This window comes from Athene noctua, chromosome 1, assembly GCF_965140245.1.
Source record: "Athene noctua chromosome 1, bAthNoc1.hap1.1, whole genome shotgun sequence".
Taxonomy (NCBI): domain Eukaryota; kingdom Metazoa; phylum Chordata; class Aves; order Strigiformes; family Strigidae; genus Athene; species Athene noctua.
The window spans coordinates 57,545,542-57,562,806 of record NC_134037.1 but is presented as its reverse complement, the minus strand read 5'-3'; the positions used below and the strand labels follow the sequence as shown (position 1 = coordinate 57,562,806).

Below are 17,265 nucleotides of genomic sequence, written 5' to 3'. Positions count from 1 at the left end.
TCTGTTGAGAAATTACGTCTCCTAGATTTGATAGAATCTAATTACATATGCCAACACTAGTGAAACAGATTAACTAGACAGAGGATTTATCAGGCTTGTATTGCATACTTTTCATTTTAAAACTACAGAAAAAGAAAATATAAGTCAACTTGCATGGTAAACTCAAGGGCCTGTTAAGATAGAAAACCAAAAGCTTTCATTATCTATCACCGTCTCCTAAGTTGTTAATGAAATAAAGGAAGTTTTGTCTTGATCTCTTCACTTTTTTTCTTTTGTTTCTTTTTTTTTTTTTTTCTGTACAAGAAAAGTTGCAAGGACCAGAAAGAAGCAATTATGATATTTCAACAGAAAATGTAATACTCAAGTAAATGAAATATCATAAATATGTTTATAAACATGGTGGCATTTTTTTTGAGATAGTGTGCTCCCTCTACGCTATACCTTTTAAACTGGCCTATCATAATTAGAGCAAGAAAAGCCTTCAGGGGACAGTGATTGAGAAAAAATAAAATTCCATTTGCTAAGCAGACTTTCATCCGTAAGCAGACTTCAGTAATCATGCTACAGTAGATACTACCTTGTATCATAACAACAAATTAAATGTTGGATTTGTTTCTTGGTTACTGCTGGGTTTGATAGACCCTGTCTTAGTAAATGGGTGCCCAAGCTACTGGTCTAATGCTATTTTTTTCTTTAAAAATCATAAGCCACAGGTTGTTCTCAGCAGTAAGACAGGATTGAACTACAATATTTTCATTCTTACACCTTGATATATATGGACAGTCAGGAGGAAAAAAATTATTATGGTTGTATATTATCGAAATGATATGTAATAAAATTACCAAGGATGAAACGGAAGCAAAGAGAACTTTGATGGTCTAAACTTCTTTGTCCTCTATCAGGATGGAGGCATTCTTTTGTTGGTCTGCAGTTGCTATTGCCCTTGATTTCAATCTAAGTTGAGTAGCCCTGAAGTTCTGTGCTAATCACTGTGATGCTGGGACTTACTGGTGTTTTGGGTATGGTCAGCTGTTTCCATTGATGCATTCATCTAGGGAAATCAAGTATTTATGTTTTCCTGAAAACTACTGTAGTTTGACTTCCCTGATGTGGTCACATTTGGTTTTTTTTCTTGCCAGGTACTTGTATTTGCTGTTTTCTGAAGATGATCTTCTTCCATTCGAACACTGGGTCTTCAACACAGAGGCTCATCCTCTCCCTGTTCTTCACAAAGACAATGGGAATAAAGAAGAAAACCAGAAATAGATGAAGATTAAGTTATACTTTGTTTCATTCCTTATGTTTCTTTCCAGGACTTGAACACATGATTTGGTTTTAAATTCCTGAGTTAAATTTTTAAATCAAGTGTTTTGCAGTCTGTTTTCTTTTCCAGTAAATATTTATGAATGGACCCAAACTAATTATGATAAAACCTCAGTTCTCTAATCCATCTGAAATACTTCTTAGAAGAAAAATAGGACATCTCTCCAGATTTTGTTAGGCTGCAGTGTCATCTTGGCCAAAAAGAGCAGAGGGTCTGCATGTTACTTGTTTCCTGTTATGCTTTTAATTTGACTGCAAAATTCTTTTCTCCTCTGTGAGGAGATGTCTGCTTTAAGCTGTAATATTTTGCCATGTTGCAAAAAGCCATATTGAATTAAGTATAAAGAGCTTTTTTCTGGTTTTTTGTTCTATGTTAATTTGTTTTGTGTGTCATCCAAGACAAATCTTGTGACTGTGACAGCCTCTTCTTATGCGGGTCTATCATTACTTGGTAAAATATCTGATATATTTCATTGTCAATGAAGTCTGCATAGGAATACTTTCATCTCACGCAGACATGACTCTGAAGCTGCAGTATACGTTGAAGTCAGACTATACTAGTTTCTATGAATTTAGCACATTAGTTAGCAGACCTCGGTTTTTCAGGTTTTGATTAGAATATTGTAATAGAATAAATTGTTTCCTCCCTTTTCTAAGTGGTGTTATTCTCACATCTTTAGTGAGGCTACTATGGAGTAAAATAAGATACTAATTTCTGATTAAGAAAGGGAGTCTTACCTTCTTTATGTATTTAGTCCAGTAGCTTTCATTTGGTTGGATGGTAAAAAGGCAAAAAAATACTCAGTGACATTTTCCTGGAAGCTGAAAATTATGCCAGAGACAATTTTTTTGGTTTCCTGGGACTTTCTCAAACATTCACATAGGTTCAGACTTGACACCAGAATTGATAGTTTATTGTCACAAAGCAATTTAATGTATCTACATGAATAATGCTAGAAGTTCATATGCCTTGAAGAAAACTTGTCTCCTTAAAAGAAGATAAACATTCAGAGAGGAAACCATCCAGCATATAACTAAAACTTCCTAAAAGCACGGAGTCTGTCTTCTCTAAGTGAGAGAAACAACAGCGTGCTTAAAAATATTCCCTAGATCAGAGGCCTGTCTTACTAAGTAACAGCTTTGCCAAAAATGTTTTACTTTGTGGCATCACCAAAGGGAAAAAAAGAGGCACGATTAATTCCTGTTTCTACTTAAGTGTAGTTTGGAGTAGTTTACATGATTATTAAGTCTACCTATGTTTTCATTTAGTGACAGGATGACTCTCATATATTTTGAGTAGGATACAACACCTGGCTTCCCATTCTGAGAAAGCACATTATTCACTGATTGGACTACAACAAAACAAATATGGTTCTGGACAGTAATATTCTTTAAAGGTATTTAGTAAGATAGCTCACATGTCCAGCAGTTAATCACAGCTGTGGAAGCACATTTGTTTAAGCATTACAGAGTACATTTTTTCAATACTGATATAGGTCTGTAATGTAGGTTTTCTTAGGCAGAAGCCAAGAGCAAAGATAACTAACTACATTTTTATGTATAGCAGCTGGAGGCTGACCCATAAACTTTTTACCCTCTGAAGTCTGTAAAGACAGCACTGCCTCTCTGCTTCCCCTGCAGACAGGGAAGATGACGTGTGCCACATAAGCTGCCAAAGACATTCATGTAGAGGGCAAGCCAAGAGGAGCTTCAGTGATGCTGATCCTTCCATCGCAGGCCTGGCAGAGCTCAGCATTCATACGTGGCGGTTAATAGGGGTACCCTGCTGAGCCTGGGCCACCCAGCACTGGGAGAATGGATACACGTGTATGTGCATCTGCCTCGGGTAAAGCCTGCTTACATGGAACCGGCACAGTGGCTCAAAATATTTTGCTTTACTGCCTTTTTTAAACTATTATTATTATTTTCTTTTTAAAGTATGGATTCCCTCATGTCGCAGTAACAGTTTTCTGAAACTGAACAAGCAAGGATGAAGTCTTGGCTCTCCTCTGTTGAAAAGCAGAACTCCTGCTGATTTTGATACTCCAGATTTTATATCATTGGAGGACTATATTTCATTGTATTTCTTCAGAAACAGTATTTTTAAGAGAGCTTTTTTTTTATCCCCCCAAGTACCACAGAGAAATTATAGCTGTGGAATAAAAACCAAAAATTCTCTTCCCTCTTTAACCAAAAAGTAATAATAATTACTTCTGTCTTAGTTATCTTTATTGGGTCACCTGCTGCTGCCTACCCACATGGTTGTGCATGTGCTGCTATAGGCCTCATATCAGTTAAATAACTACAGTAGCTCCGACAAAAGCAGCCTTTGAGAAATGTTTTGTAAGCCTCTTTTTACATGGTTTTCTTAACCACAGTGTGCTTCCCCCAGATGTGTCTAGTGATCCTGCCTTCACTTAACAAGCTGTAGAAAAACAGTGGAGAACCAGATAGCTCTTCTCCATGTTTCAAAAAGTAGGCTACAAATACACAACTCTTGTATGCATTGGGTCCTATGTACTTAAATATAAGCATCATGACTGTTCTCTTGTAATACAGACATTTAGTATGAATATTTTTTTTTTTTTAGTTTGGGAGTTATAATGATCTGAAAGAGCACAAATTTGATGTGGCTGATATTGGTATTCAGGTTGTATGTACAAACTGCACTATACTGTACTTTTTGTAAACTAATGTAAGTAGACAAGAAGATTGTACAACGTGTAGATCTGCCAATTGTAAGAAAAAAAACCCCTTTTCATAAACTGAGAATGTAGTGATTTTTTCTTCCTTTTTTTTTTTAAATAACCCCCAAACACCAAAGTTAGAGCAATCATTTTGAAACAGTCAGTACTTACCACTGCTTGTGAGATTGCTGAGATAACCTGCGTTTTATTTCCCGTTCACTTAACTAGCTGCATGGAAGTGGCTAGTGATGGTCACTTTGTGTTCCCAGTCATTCATAAGAGCAAAAGAAATTGCTTTATTGTTGGGGGGGGAGGGGGGTGTTTGGAGGCATTATCTTTGCACAAACACACTGCCTATACTTCTTCCATATCTTTGTAGCATAATAACACATTTAAATCTGCATAAGTTAAGTTGTAAGAGGTAGATCACTTTAAATGGCACCCACATCATTTCATGGAGGAAAATAAAGTTGATTGTTTGTGAGATAAGTATTGCATATGTGTTGGTTGTACACAGATTTTTGCAATGCCCAATGCTCACTGTTTCTATGGTGACTTCATCATACATATTATCCATTTCTATCATGCATTTAAATTGGGTTTGATTTGTACATAATCCATTTAGTCTTTTCATCTTTATATAAACTGAAATTATGGAATACATAATAGATCAAGATGCTTAATTTTTAAGAACTTATATTTGTAAAAATTTCTCTATTGTGAATAAAGTCTTTTAATATATCTGTTCAACTTGTTATAATTTCTCCTAAATGTGTTGCAGAAGTAACTACAGGAATCTGCTGCATAGTCTGTTTTGGCTGCTATACTCATGAATTTCTGTCAGCAGATTGGTTTGATATAGATTAGTACTCTGTGTACTTGTTAAGATACTATTGTTAATTAATGTTACTCAGTGTATAGAATTGCTACTGCAGAAACAAATTTCCAAAAATTTTTGTTAATAAAATTCAGCATACCAAATGTATTTTGGTAGAAAGTGACCCTGCTAATGAAAAGCAGGAAGCTGGGGAGTCAGAGGTGGCAGGCAGTAAGCACAGTGAAGGTCAGTCACTCCAGTTCATGCTCTGCACAATACACACGGGCTTCAGCTAAATGCCATTTAGGAGCAAACACCAGAGCGGAGATGACAAAGCTGTCATGGTGCCCAGCATTACATGACCATGTAATGAAATGCTATTGTTTGTCCATGATCCAGAGGAGAAAGGAACAGTTGTCATAGGAACTGTAACATTTTGTGTCAGAAGGACGTTAAGATCTCCAATCTAACTATTGAAATAACAGGTACACCTCATAGATAACCTTGTTTTCTCTGTTTAGTAGAAAGCCTCGTCCAGAGATGATAGTGAAATAAACTGCTGTGATTTTACAGAACAGTCTCAGTAGTATCAATTTTTGTTAAAGGACTTACTTATTAGACCTGCTTAAGTAATTTTTGAGAGTGGCTCTTGGATCTGCTGTCTCATTTTCCAGCATAGCTGCGGGCATGCAGCTGCACAGTGCAATTCTTGTGGTAGTCAGCAGGCAGCTCCCTCCTGTAGCTGGCTCCAGGACCATGCAAACTGCTACTCAACACGTTAAACATGAACAAATGCAAACCTCACTGCCAATCATTATTCACGAGAGATGAAAATACAAGCCTGGGTTAGAACTTCAGGCAATTTGGTCTCCTAATTGGATGCTTGGTGTGGTTTGTTTCCTGCAGGGGAAAAAGAGAACTAGGACTGAGTTGAGAATTAGTCAAGACAAACAGGATTTGCCCCACCGTCTGCATTGCCCTGTGGCCTTGCTCTATCACAAGAGGAACTTGGCACTCATATGACAGCATCTGCTATGGAAACAGCCTTTCATCTGATCTGCCTTAATCTTGGGATTAGTCTGTCCTAGAGGAAATGCAGGAGGAAAGATTATGCACCAAAAAGCAGTCTGCCAAATCCAGGAAATGGTCAGCAAGAGTCAGAGTTCCTGTCGGAATACTATGAGAAGAGATAAAACACGGGGTTTTGCTCTCCTGGTTTTATGCATTTATCCACGCACGAAGTGGTGGATGGGGCAAGTCACACAGCTGCAGAATCCAGTTAGAGCCCACAGTTAGCTCACAGTACCAGTGGTTTGACCCACATTCTCACTCACCCTATAAGTAAATGCACTGTAATCAACCTTCCCTTTGGAAACCTCTGTGTAAAACTTTCATATTCTCTCCAGACTTTCTGTGCACACTTTGCGGCTGCTCTGTGGAAGGTTGTTTGCCTTCCACCATTCCCCTACTGACATTTTAGAGGACATTAGAGATGGCACTCATTATTAATATTTTATCCCTTCAATTGTGCATTGCTTTCACACCATCAATAAGAGTAGCACAGAGCTACTATTAGAGTCTTGAGCACCTCAAGTTAAAAAAAATAAATGTCAGTGTGACTTTATTATACTGGCACATCCATTGATTCATCTGCCAAGGAGCATCACCCTATGACAAGGGTACTTGCTGGTACTCAGAAGCTCGGAGAGGTGTTATGGTTGGCAACGCACATGACAGAAGGAGTCCAAAGTTTTTATTTCAGCCATGGAGGATAGTTAAAGGATTCTGATGCCACAAATAGTGACCCCACAGTAATGGTAGGTTACGTGATCTGAAAAAGTTCATCAGCACATACCCAAAGGAGCACACAAGTAATGGCACACTGAGTCACCATGTAATGCTGCCCCTGCTACTGCCAGACCCCTGGGAGTCAGCCCACCAAAGGCCCAGCACCACACTCCCGGAGGAGCACACAGGCAGGTGGGAAGCCAAGTGAGGGACTCGGAGGAAAGGGCAGTCTGTCCAGACCCCCTCTCAGAGCCATCCCCAGAGAGCCTCAGCCCTGGTGCCAACCCATCAGGGTGACACAACAGGAGCAAATCTCCAGAACACCTTTGGCAGGGGGGTAGGGGGTGGGAAGGAGGCCAGACATTGCCAAGGAATATGCAGGGGAAGAGCATTCTGGCATTGCACAAGTCTTGGGGAATGTTTAGAGGAGGCATCAAATGTGGGCAAAGCAAGGAATATAGGTGATTTCCCCAAGATGGGAAAACAGAGGAATAAGGGGCTTGCATGAGTGCTGAGTACATCTGTGCTGTTCTGTGTTCCTGGCCATATACATACATACATATATGTTCTGTATAGGTCTGTCTGTGTGCGCATGGACCTGCAGGGACACGTGCTCACCCCCACTAGTGGCTGGCCCTGGGGCATGGCTCGCTGCTGCCAAGCTGCTGGATATTCAGCCTCCCCGAACGACATGGTCCAGCAGCTATGGCTAAGGCCAAGGCTTTGGGAGTGCCTCTGGAGCAGGCAACTGTGGTGCTGGTTGGCCTCAGCTGGTTTTAATTTTGTTTAGTAAAATACATGGTCAAAGTTTTTCAGCTTTTTTGCACTGCTCTAAGACCTCACAGTTGTGATCCTGCTGCTCTTACCCAACAGTTCAGATGTTACAATCCAGCTTTTATCACTAGCTAGAGGCTACTACTAACCTCTACCAGCTAAATACTTGCTATTTAATAACCAGCACATTCCCTTCCAACCAACTTTCTATTTTGATGACTGTTCCTTGAGAAACCTCAGTTATGTGAAATATTTCCCTGCTTCAGTCCTACTTGTCTCAATGCAGCACTTTACATTTGCTGCTGGGGGCACCTCTGCTTCCCTCTGCTCCAAGAACCTCAGGTCCCCACAGCCCCTCTCAGAGGTGGAGGTGTGTTTGCAGAGATCACTCCTCTACTGCTGCTTGAATCTTACAAGACCCTGAAGCTTGCTCCTAGCATGTTAAATCCCTCAACTTAAATAAAAAAAAGAATAAAAGCAGACTCATAACCTCACTGCTTTCACATTTGCTATGTCCAATTAATTGTATGTTCAACCCCATGGGAAAAATTGTTGCTATGTACTGTGAAGAGCTATGTCGGTAAGATTCATACCCTCCCCTCAATTTGCAATTTAAAAAATCACAGTGCTCTGTTTCGAAAGTACAGTGCAAAGAACTGTATAGCAGGGGGACGAAGTAAGGGATGAGCAAAACTATAGCACGTGCTGTATTTGCAAGAGGTCTTATTATAGTTTGATTATGTTTTAGCTACAGCTACATGTTCAGCCACAGTTGCTTTCTAATCCATTTGCTTCTGGGTTTGCTGTAATTCCCAGCTCCTCTTGTATGTGTTTCAGACGCTTTTCCTCAGACATTTGCATTTAGCTTTCCAGTGCTAACAACTAGCCATAAGCACTCCATGTATAAAGAAAAACCAAAAACCCAGCCAAAAAACCCCATGGCAAAACTTTATATTACTTTAAGTATTGAGCTACAATTCCATGGTACATAAGTAAGCAGAAACAAGAAGTTATTTGCAAGTGCAGTTCCAGTCATTACAGTTTACACAACACCTTCTAATCTACAACTGCACAGGAGTTTTGGGATTTGTCTCAGCTGTCCTCAAAGATGCCACCCAGAGCTAACAAGGGCAGGAGCAGTGAATTAATACTACAACACTCCATAGCCATTCTGGGCAGGAGCTGACAAACACCAGATCTCAGCAGAAACCCAGGGAAAGCAAAACAAAATGGCTCAAAATACCACCAAAAGAGTCAAATGTCCAGACACATTTACTATGTTGTTCCCTGGAAGAGCAGAGGGAGAAGAGCCTCAAGCCATCGGCTCAAGCATCACAGAGCTCCTTCTTTGTGGTTGAGGAACCAGAGAACTGGTCCCTGATGCCTTCCTTCCATAATTAGGGGTTTGCCACCAGTCTCCTTCACTGCCTGCCGGTGCATAACCAGTGTCCCTCAGCTCAGGTGCCCACCCTCATGCAGGGCACAACCGTGGCTGGGTGCTGCAGACCAGCACCCTTGGGCATGTTGCCACGAGCTGCTGTTGGTGCCCCCAAAGCCTCTGCTCCCAGCCCCTCACTCGTTATCCAGTTGAACGCTGATTCTAATGACTCAGATTTTTAACCCAGAATCACACAACAAAGAAGTTTTGACCACTTTCGAGCTTTCCCTGATGAATTTAAGGCTGTGACACCTTCTAGTCAATGAGTGGCTTCTACTCTGTCCAGAGTGAACTGAAACCTACTGAGACACATAACACAAGTCATAACCTTGAGTATTCCTGCTGCTACATGAAAAACTGAGGGCAGGGGATTTTCTAGTTGTGAAAATCCATAGTTCTTTGCAAATACACCAATTTCAATGCATCTTTCAGTTACAGAAGTTTTTCCTAACCACCACTGTCATCTGCTGACCAGAAATGCCACTCAGCCAGCCAGAGGCTCAGGTACTCACTTAAGCAGCCAATGATGCAGGTCAAGCATCCAGTTCAAGCTGTAAAGAGCCCCAAACCCCATCCTGTGGGGTCCCTGAGCAATCCTACCCTCCACAGAGACCTCCTCGGACCCATTGACGTATCAGAACGGGAACCAGCAATGGGAACGAGGCCTTTGGAAGCACTCAGCTCCAGAGCCAGGTATCACTCACAGCATCTCAGCCAACAAAAGTTACAGAGCCAAGCACTGCCAGCACTGTATGGGAAGCAGGATTACCTATAATGGCTTCACTCCTCCTGGAGTCCAGTAATTTCTCTGGAAACCACAGACCAAGAAAGATTGCTGCTTTATTTTGTTTCAATATTTTAACATTAAGCAGCAAATTGCCAAGAAGTAGCTCCAAACATGCTTTTTCCACTGCTTATGGTGTAAAGCCAGCTCTCACCACTGTGATTCCTGTGTTTGGGAGTGACCACACAGACAAGATGTGAGCACAAACAAATCAAAACTTGCCTAAGAGCAAACAAAATCTGCCTTACAAGCAGTTAACTGCACCAAGGACACATGTTAAAATACCTACTGAGTGTTAAGCAACCAACACCCATGGAAGCTGGAAACAGTGCTCCCCTCTCCATGGGTGTCAGGGTGTAGAAAAGCACAAGAGCAAAATTCCTAGAAGCAGAATCAGTGATATCTCACAGCACAGGCACCACTCAGCTCAGGAAACTAATTTTGGTGACTTCACTCCAGTGCAAGCCATGCCAGCAAAAGAATGAAAACAAAGGAGACTTATCAGGCTGAGAGAGCAGGAACTTAAAAGAAAGATGCTAGAAAAACCTGAGAGCCTCTAAAGAAACCTGTTATTTCCTCATGAAGCATCTTTCTACTTTAAGAATACAAATAGATAGAAAACTAATTAAACCACATCTTCACGGTCCAATGGGATGAAGACAGAAAAAGGGAGTTTATCATCTGATTGATCAACTCTCTCCTGACACCCACGGTTGCAAACAAGGGGGAAAAGATAAGCCAGGACCTGTATAATGGAGCAATTACCTGGGAGGCCTCCCCAGGGTCTCCCAGCAAGGCCAGGACAGAGCAATGCAACAGTGCCTCTCAAATTCTGCAAGGACCCTCAGCTGCTACCATAGCCATTTCCATCCACTCTGAGAGCTCTAGAGAAAATATGAGTTTAAGAGTGAAGTCAGTTGGTGTTGCACCCACATCTAAAACCCTGAAAAACTATATTAAATTACAGGAAATTGAGGCTATAGAGAAAAATAATCCTGTTTCTCAATTTTCTGGTTTTGTCTCATGCTTATCTGTGGCCAAATAAAAAAATCAAAGAATACTTCATTGGTTCTTAGACCCAAAATTGAATACATTTGTCCCGTAAATGCTATTGTCCACATCTTACTTTAATCCAAAACCTGAACATTTCTCAATAAAAAAGAAAAAGTGAGAGTAAATGTAGACTCTATTAGTGTTTTATACTAAGATATATTTACAGATATAAGCAATCCTTACAACTCTCCACGTCTACTGTATGATTTGATAGAATGTAACATAGATCTCAGTATCTAAGTCTCATTTCTTTCTGTTCAAAGGCAAAAAGGAAAAGAAAGCAGCCTCACACTGAAGCATATGAACGTTTTCCAACTAGAGAACTAATTGGCTGCTCACAGTCACAACTTGTTTGGGGCACTAAATCTTCTACCTTTATACCCACACTATCACCAACATGGGCTAACGGGAAAATTTCTTGCACTGATGAACGTTTTTATTTCTAAAAATAACATACAGTAAGAAAACCAGCTCCATTTAAGGCAATGGCAAAACTCCCATTTATTTTAGTGAAGTCAATTTTTCACTTGGAGAAAACAATTTCATAGAATTTTACATGGAGATTTATGGAGTAGATACTGCCTAAGGAACGCTTGAGGAAAAGACAGCATAGGTGCTATATCTCTTTTCCTTCTTTTCTTTTTTAATAGCCTATGGATGATCTATTTTTCAAATATGGTTATTTTAGACAATAAACACTATGTCCGGATTTATTCTCACTGAGCAAACTATCCGTTTTCTTATCATTCAGAGCTATGTTGTACATAGTAAAAACAAATCAGTGCCTTCGATTCAGCTGATGTTTGGCTTCTTTAATTAAAGCATGCATGTCTTAACATTAATAGCTTCAGCAAAATTTGAAGCCTTCTTTTCTCTACCATTCTCAAATGTTTTAATATATCACATCTTGGGCTCTTTTTCTCTCACTTTCCCAACACTGGCTGCCAACATCCATAAAGTTGAATCTCCACCTTTCATAATTTGCATACAAAATCCTGCAGCCTCCTTCTATTTCTCAGCAAAAATTTAACAGCCAGACACTGTAGTGAGTTCCCATTTTGTGGGACTCCATTAATTTTATAAAATATGCTGCAGAACACTTACAAGCATGCCATAAATATTATAGATTAAAATAAAAGTACACTTGTCAAATAAGAGACCATTTTGAGATGCATTATTAATAATAACCATTTATACTCTATGCCATAAGGGTAGAGCAAGTTATACAGACACATTCTCTTCCTGAAAGTTTTTACAATAGAAGATATGATAAACTTAAGTCACTGGGCAATTATTCAAACCAGAAAAGGGTATAGGGAGATCAGTGGTGAAAAGAATAAGGCAAACTGAGTTGCTGAAAGTGCTGGGTTGAAAGGAAGGTGGTGAAGAGGCAACAGCATAAATTTTACAAGCAGAAGCTACTAAACCAGGGGAGATGAACTGTGGTAATGGCGAGATCCATCAGAACGGAAGAAGAGGAAGAGTCAAAGATAACAGATGTGTCTCCCACACCCCCCCCAAACTGGGCCCTTAAAAAAATTCTTCTTCAGACAGACCATGAATTGACTTATGGTAAAAATGGCACTGCAGTCTCAGAGATGCCTCCTCCTTTTCAGGGCTGAGGTGTGCTGAGCAGACACACTAAGCTGGGCAGCTACAGCACAGCTGCTCTGAATCTGCGGGGGCACCAGCTTTGGAAACATAACATAGGAGTCAATCATTGAAAACATGACCTCCTAACTACAACCAGGAAAAAAAAAATCATCCTGATATGACCCTGCATTGCAGACTTGCCTCCTGTCTTCTCACTAATCCAAAATTTCCCTCCCTCATCCTGGTGTGTCCACGGGCTCTGTGCTTCTTCAAGGCGCAAACGGGTGCTGGTAGCACAAAAGGACCCAGGTGCCAGGAAAAGTTGAAAATACTCATGCATAGCTTTCCTTCCCTGGCTTATGAAAGCCCAGTACGTGTTACATCCAGGTTTTGTCTTACTCTGTGTTAAAACAACAAAAGAAACAAACAAGACCTGTGAGTCGATAATTTTTTCCCCTTTTGTAGACATGGCAGTCACAGGTTGTTGGTTGCTCATCAACAAAAACATCACAAACATAGCAGTTTTTACTGATGCCCCAGCTCCCTGCTTAGCCTTATATACTTCACAGCCCATTTGAACCCCTCACTGGATTTGCCCTTTCGACAGGAGGTAGGTATCTATAGACTTTCTTCAAGTAAATCTCCTAGAGAGATGCACACAGACCTTTAAAAGGTTAGGAGATGGAGATTTCCCTGAGCTCTAAACGGCTCTCTCCTGCTTACCCAGACCTCGAGCATTTGTACAGCTTCCTAAATTTGAATAGGCTTTTTAAATCCCTGTGGTAAATCACAGCCCAGGCTGCAAAGCGTGAAGATTAGTACTCAGGCTGGAGCAGTCACTGTAGACTTCAGCAAGTCCCAGGCCAAAGCTGTTTGTAGCGTTTATAGTGAAGAGCCCCAAACTGTTGTAAACAACATTATTCACAGATTTGCAGCATGATGAGCTGATTAAAAGCACAGAAGCGGTATGTATGGTAGTACAGCCACAGCAGAGTCTTCAGAGTAATTTAGGGGAAGTCTTAAAGAGGCACAAGTCATCTTACTGTCTCCAGTTACCAGCAAGAAAGTGTAAATAATTCATTAAGAAAGTGCAGCCTGAGCATCATCACCACTCAGAGGAACCAGAAAGCCCACAAAAATGAAAACAGAAACGTGATCATTATATTAATTACTGATAATGTAAGGTTTAGAAACTCCATTTTATACATTAATATCCCACCTTCAAAAAGACTGATAGCAAGGACTTCTTATGAACCAAAATGCCACTAGAAATAAGACAGTCTCATTGTTTAGCCTTCTTAAGAGCCTAAAAATGCTGGAAGCACCCTGGTTAGGCAGAAAACAGACATTTTGTGTTCTTTAATCCATTCATACCAGTCAACAAACATAACCCATGCTGTAGAACTGATGTAGTTTTGATAGTTCCACAGATTTCTTTAAAGCACACTCCAGAACCTTTGAAAGACAGAGGCCATGTCAGAGCTAACCCAACTTGCGCTTAAAATTCCTCATCTCTCTCTGCCCCACCTTCAAACACCACAACAAAACCTGTTGTCCTTCTTCACTGCAGGGGAACAAATTGTTCCAAAGCTAATTCATGCAAAATCTTTAGCTCTTCTCATGCATTTTTTAGCATCCACCTTGTCCTTGCCAGGTCTCATTCTCATTTCAAGCCATCTCTATACCTTGAGAGGGAGCCCCTGTTCCACCCACACCACAGAGCAGCCCTGACCATCCTTTAACTCCGGGACTTTCACAACATTGTCACTAATAACAGGGGGAACTTTTTCTTGTATAGTTTTATTCAGTCTCCTTTTTGCTTTGTGTTTCTAATAGGAAAGTCCTGGGAAAGAACTTCCCAGGCAAAATTCATCTGTGCTTTCAGTCCAGCTTATTTGTCCAAGGAGGTAGGTACCTTAGAAGGTCGTATACTTAATCTGAGTCTCATAATGCCTAGTCCCACAGGCCCTAATCTTTTTATCTTACTATTATATATCTTTAAAACCAAAGGATGTTTGCTTTTCTTTCGGGATTACATTCCACTCTCTCTGTCCCCAGGAAAGATGTGAAGGCTGAAATACACTTACAGAGCAAATATACCAGCCACAGGAGAAGAAAAGAGAGGAGGAAAAACTCTGATATTCAAACATGGCAATAGAGCAGCACCCCACTGGCGTCCTATTTTCTGGTGCTTCTTGGGGACAACAAAACCCTGTACAAACTAGCCAAGAATTAGATCTGTATTTACAGAAGGGAGCACGTATACCAGGCACACAAAATGACTCACCCAAGGTTACAGAGCCAGGTAGTCAAACCCCCTCAGCATAGTTGCCAATTCTCAACTTCACTCCACTTTCCAGCCACTAAACAATATTCTTCCTCCCACCCCCATGTAAGACATGAGCCAATTTTACTTTTACGAGCCTAAATTACCTCTATTCATCTCCTGTCATGGTAAATGAGTTACTAGCGACCTCTCTCATTTCTCAAGATTTTATTCACAAAGTCTCATCTTTATAATTCCATTTACCTGTTTGTGAAGAAATACATGCTGTTTATACAACCATGAATAAATCAGGTATGATTTCCTTTGCATTAAGTTGCTATTTCTTTTACTGCAGGTGAAGAGAAAAGCCCAAGTAGTAGAACTAAAAAAAAAAAATAATTAGAAGTGCAGAGATTATGGCTAATATGCCTCAAATGGGAGGCATATTTCAGTTTCAGGAGGCAGACTCAAAGAGACATCACCATGAAGTAACAACCACAGCACGTGTCTCTTAACATGCAGGAGCTGACTCGGGATGCCTCCTGCATCCTCTCTTTGCATTCCCACAAGGGAAGGAGGAAAAGCCACGTACCACACAGGTTGCTCCACAAGTGGCTGGGTGCAATCAGGAGTCTGCAACACAAGAGTGTAAGAATAACATTAAATATATTAAAAGGTGCAAAAATATACCCAAAGGGATACCAGGAGATACTAGTCTTCATCTTTCACTATGTACTATGAGACATGTCGGTGTATAAATGATCATGGCCTGAAAACAGTTCTGGAAAAACAGTAAATTTCTAGCTATAATCCATTTCTAAATGGTCATTTAGTTGCTCATGTTAGCTTGTCCCTCTTTAATTGCACACCTTAAGTTCTTAAAAATAAATAGTTAAGAAAAGGAGAGGGTATTTACAACAGCTACAGACTTTTGATCCTTTCAAAAGTGGTGGTGGTAAATCAGTTGGGAACATGGAGCTACTCATTTTAGGAAAAACAGAGACCACAGAGTCAGCCATCAGTAACTCGGGGACCAGCACTGCTGGCTGCTCTCAGCAAGAGGAACATCAGGGAGGAGCAGGGAGGCAGCTGCACCCCAGCGGGAGCTGAAGCATTTTGGGAGCAGCAAGGAGGGCACGTAGCAGGGGTCAGAGCCTTTGCTGCACTGTGCAAGGTTGGGTCTGGAAGGAAGCATCTCTGAGCAGACTCTGCACCAAAGAGAGGACAGGGAGCTCTTTAGTGTCTGTACTTGCAACTCAGTTATTTTCACCTTATGGGAGAGCCCAAAATGTACCAGGTCCTTCTAGCCCAAGGGAGGGGCAATTGCTTCCACTGAGAATTTAAATTTAGCAAAATTAAAATGACATGTCAATTCTAACTAAGCATCTTATATGCCTACAAGAATTTTGTTTTCCTGTCTTCTGACCTTTTTCTGATTTTTCTTTTCTTTTCTGGTGACTTGGAAACTATAGTCACATCAGCATTTCTGTAGCCAAAACTTTAAAAAAGTCCTTGTAAGAACCATGTAAAGGAGATGAATCTTTAACAACTGTTTCTCCTTCACTAAACAGAAATAAAGAAGGTCCTGGGAGGTGTTTGGATTTTATTTTAGGGCAGGGAAGAGAGGAAGAGAAGGGTCTTCTAGTAAAAAGTAAGTCTACTACAGATCAATGGACTTTGAATTCCCAAGTTTTTAATTAAAACGTGGATCAAAGTAACAACGAATGCAGTTGGAAAGCCTGCATTCATCTGAAAACAGACACCAACCAGTCCAGAGCTTTCCAAACCCATCACATTCAGCAGCCCCACAAGGGAGAGAGGGGAACAGCACAGACCTGCTCAGCCAGCTGGGCTGTCAAGTGACTTTTATTTCCCCATACGAGAGAGCAGCAAAGGTGTTGAGCAGACAGATGATGAAAAGATGGGGGGAGGAGGGCAGAACATCAGAGGAAAGAGATTCATAAGAATAATTTAATTTAGAACATAAAATTAATCCAACAAAATAGAGGAACAGATGTGAAGGGATTTGAAACTCCTTCTTGGATCATATCCTCTCAACTTTACTATACTCACAATCTGAACACGATCTTATTTATTCTTATTTATTCATAATATTGAAACCATATTAATTAAGCAATAAAATACTCCAGACAGCTTATTGTTAGGATTATTTACATAATGTGTATTAAAGGGGGAGGAGGAAAAATTAGTGGGTCCATTCTGAGAGGTGACTAAATGCTGGAGGAAACGGTTCCGGGCTTTTTATAGCATGAAGAATTCCTCTTGCTGTTGGAGCACTTGCCACAGACAGTTTTTCAAAGAACTTTGCTAATTAAGATATGTACTCATACAAGCAAATATTTGGCTATCTCAGTGTTGCTGTTATCTCCCCTGTGAAGCTGAGAAAACCAAGGCAAATGGAGAGGAATAAGAAGATCTGAAATATTTCCCATCTCTGACCCCACTAAGTAGGCTAAGTCAGTCATCTGCTTTCACCACGAGGTGATTAGTACAGCAACAACAAACAAACAAATCTGGATGAGCCTCCAGGGAGCCTGCCAAGGAATATGCTGCCGTTCCAAGCAGAAGACATGCCACTCTGTTCTGCCATATAACTGATGTCTGACGATGAGCAGCATACTACAGATCTCAAAGACGTTGGTTTTGCCTCCAAGGTCACAAAACAGAGGTCACATCACTAACCTCCTCTGCCAGCTTCTGCAAACCAAGCCTGTCTGTTGT

The 17,265-nt window shown here is 40.6% G+C and overlaps 1 protein-coding gene across 1 annotated transcript in view; it reads left to right on the top strand.

Annotated features, from left to right (window-relative positions):
* MAN1A1 (mannosidase alpha class 1A member 1) overlaps positions 1-4,755 on the top strand; it is a 150,666-nt gene extending 145,911 nt beyond the window's left edge. The window contains exon 12 of the mRNA XM_074896214.1: positions 1,140-4,755. Within this exon, the coding sequence (XP_074752315.1) occupies positions 1,140-1,266 (127 nt within the window). The 3' untranslated portion in view covers positions 1,267-4,755. The remainder of the gene's footprint in view (positions 1-1,139) is intronic.
* Positions 4,756-17,265: the final 12,510 nt, after the last annotated feature.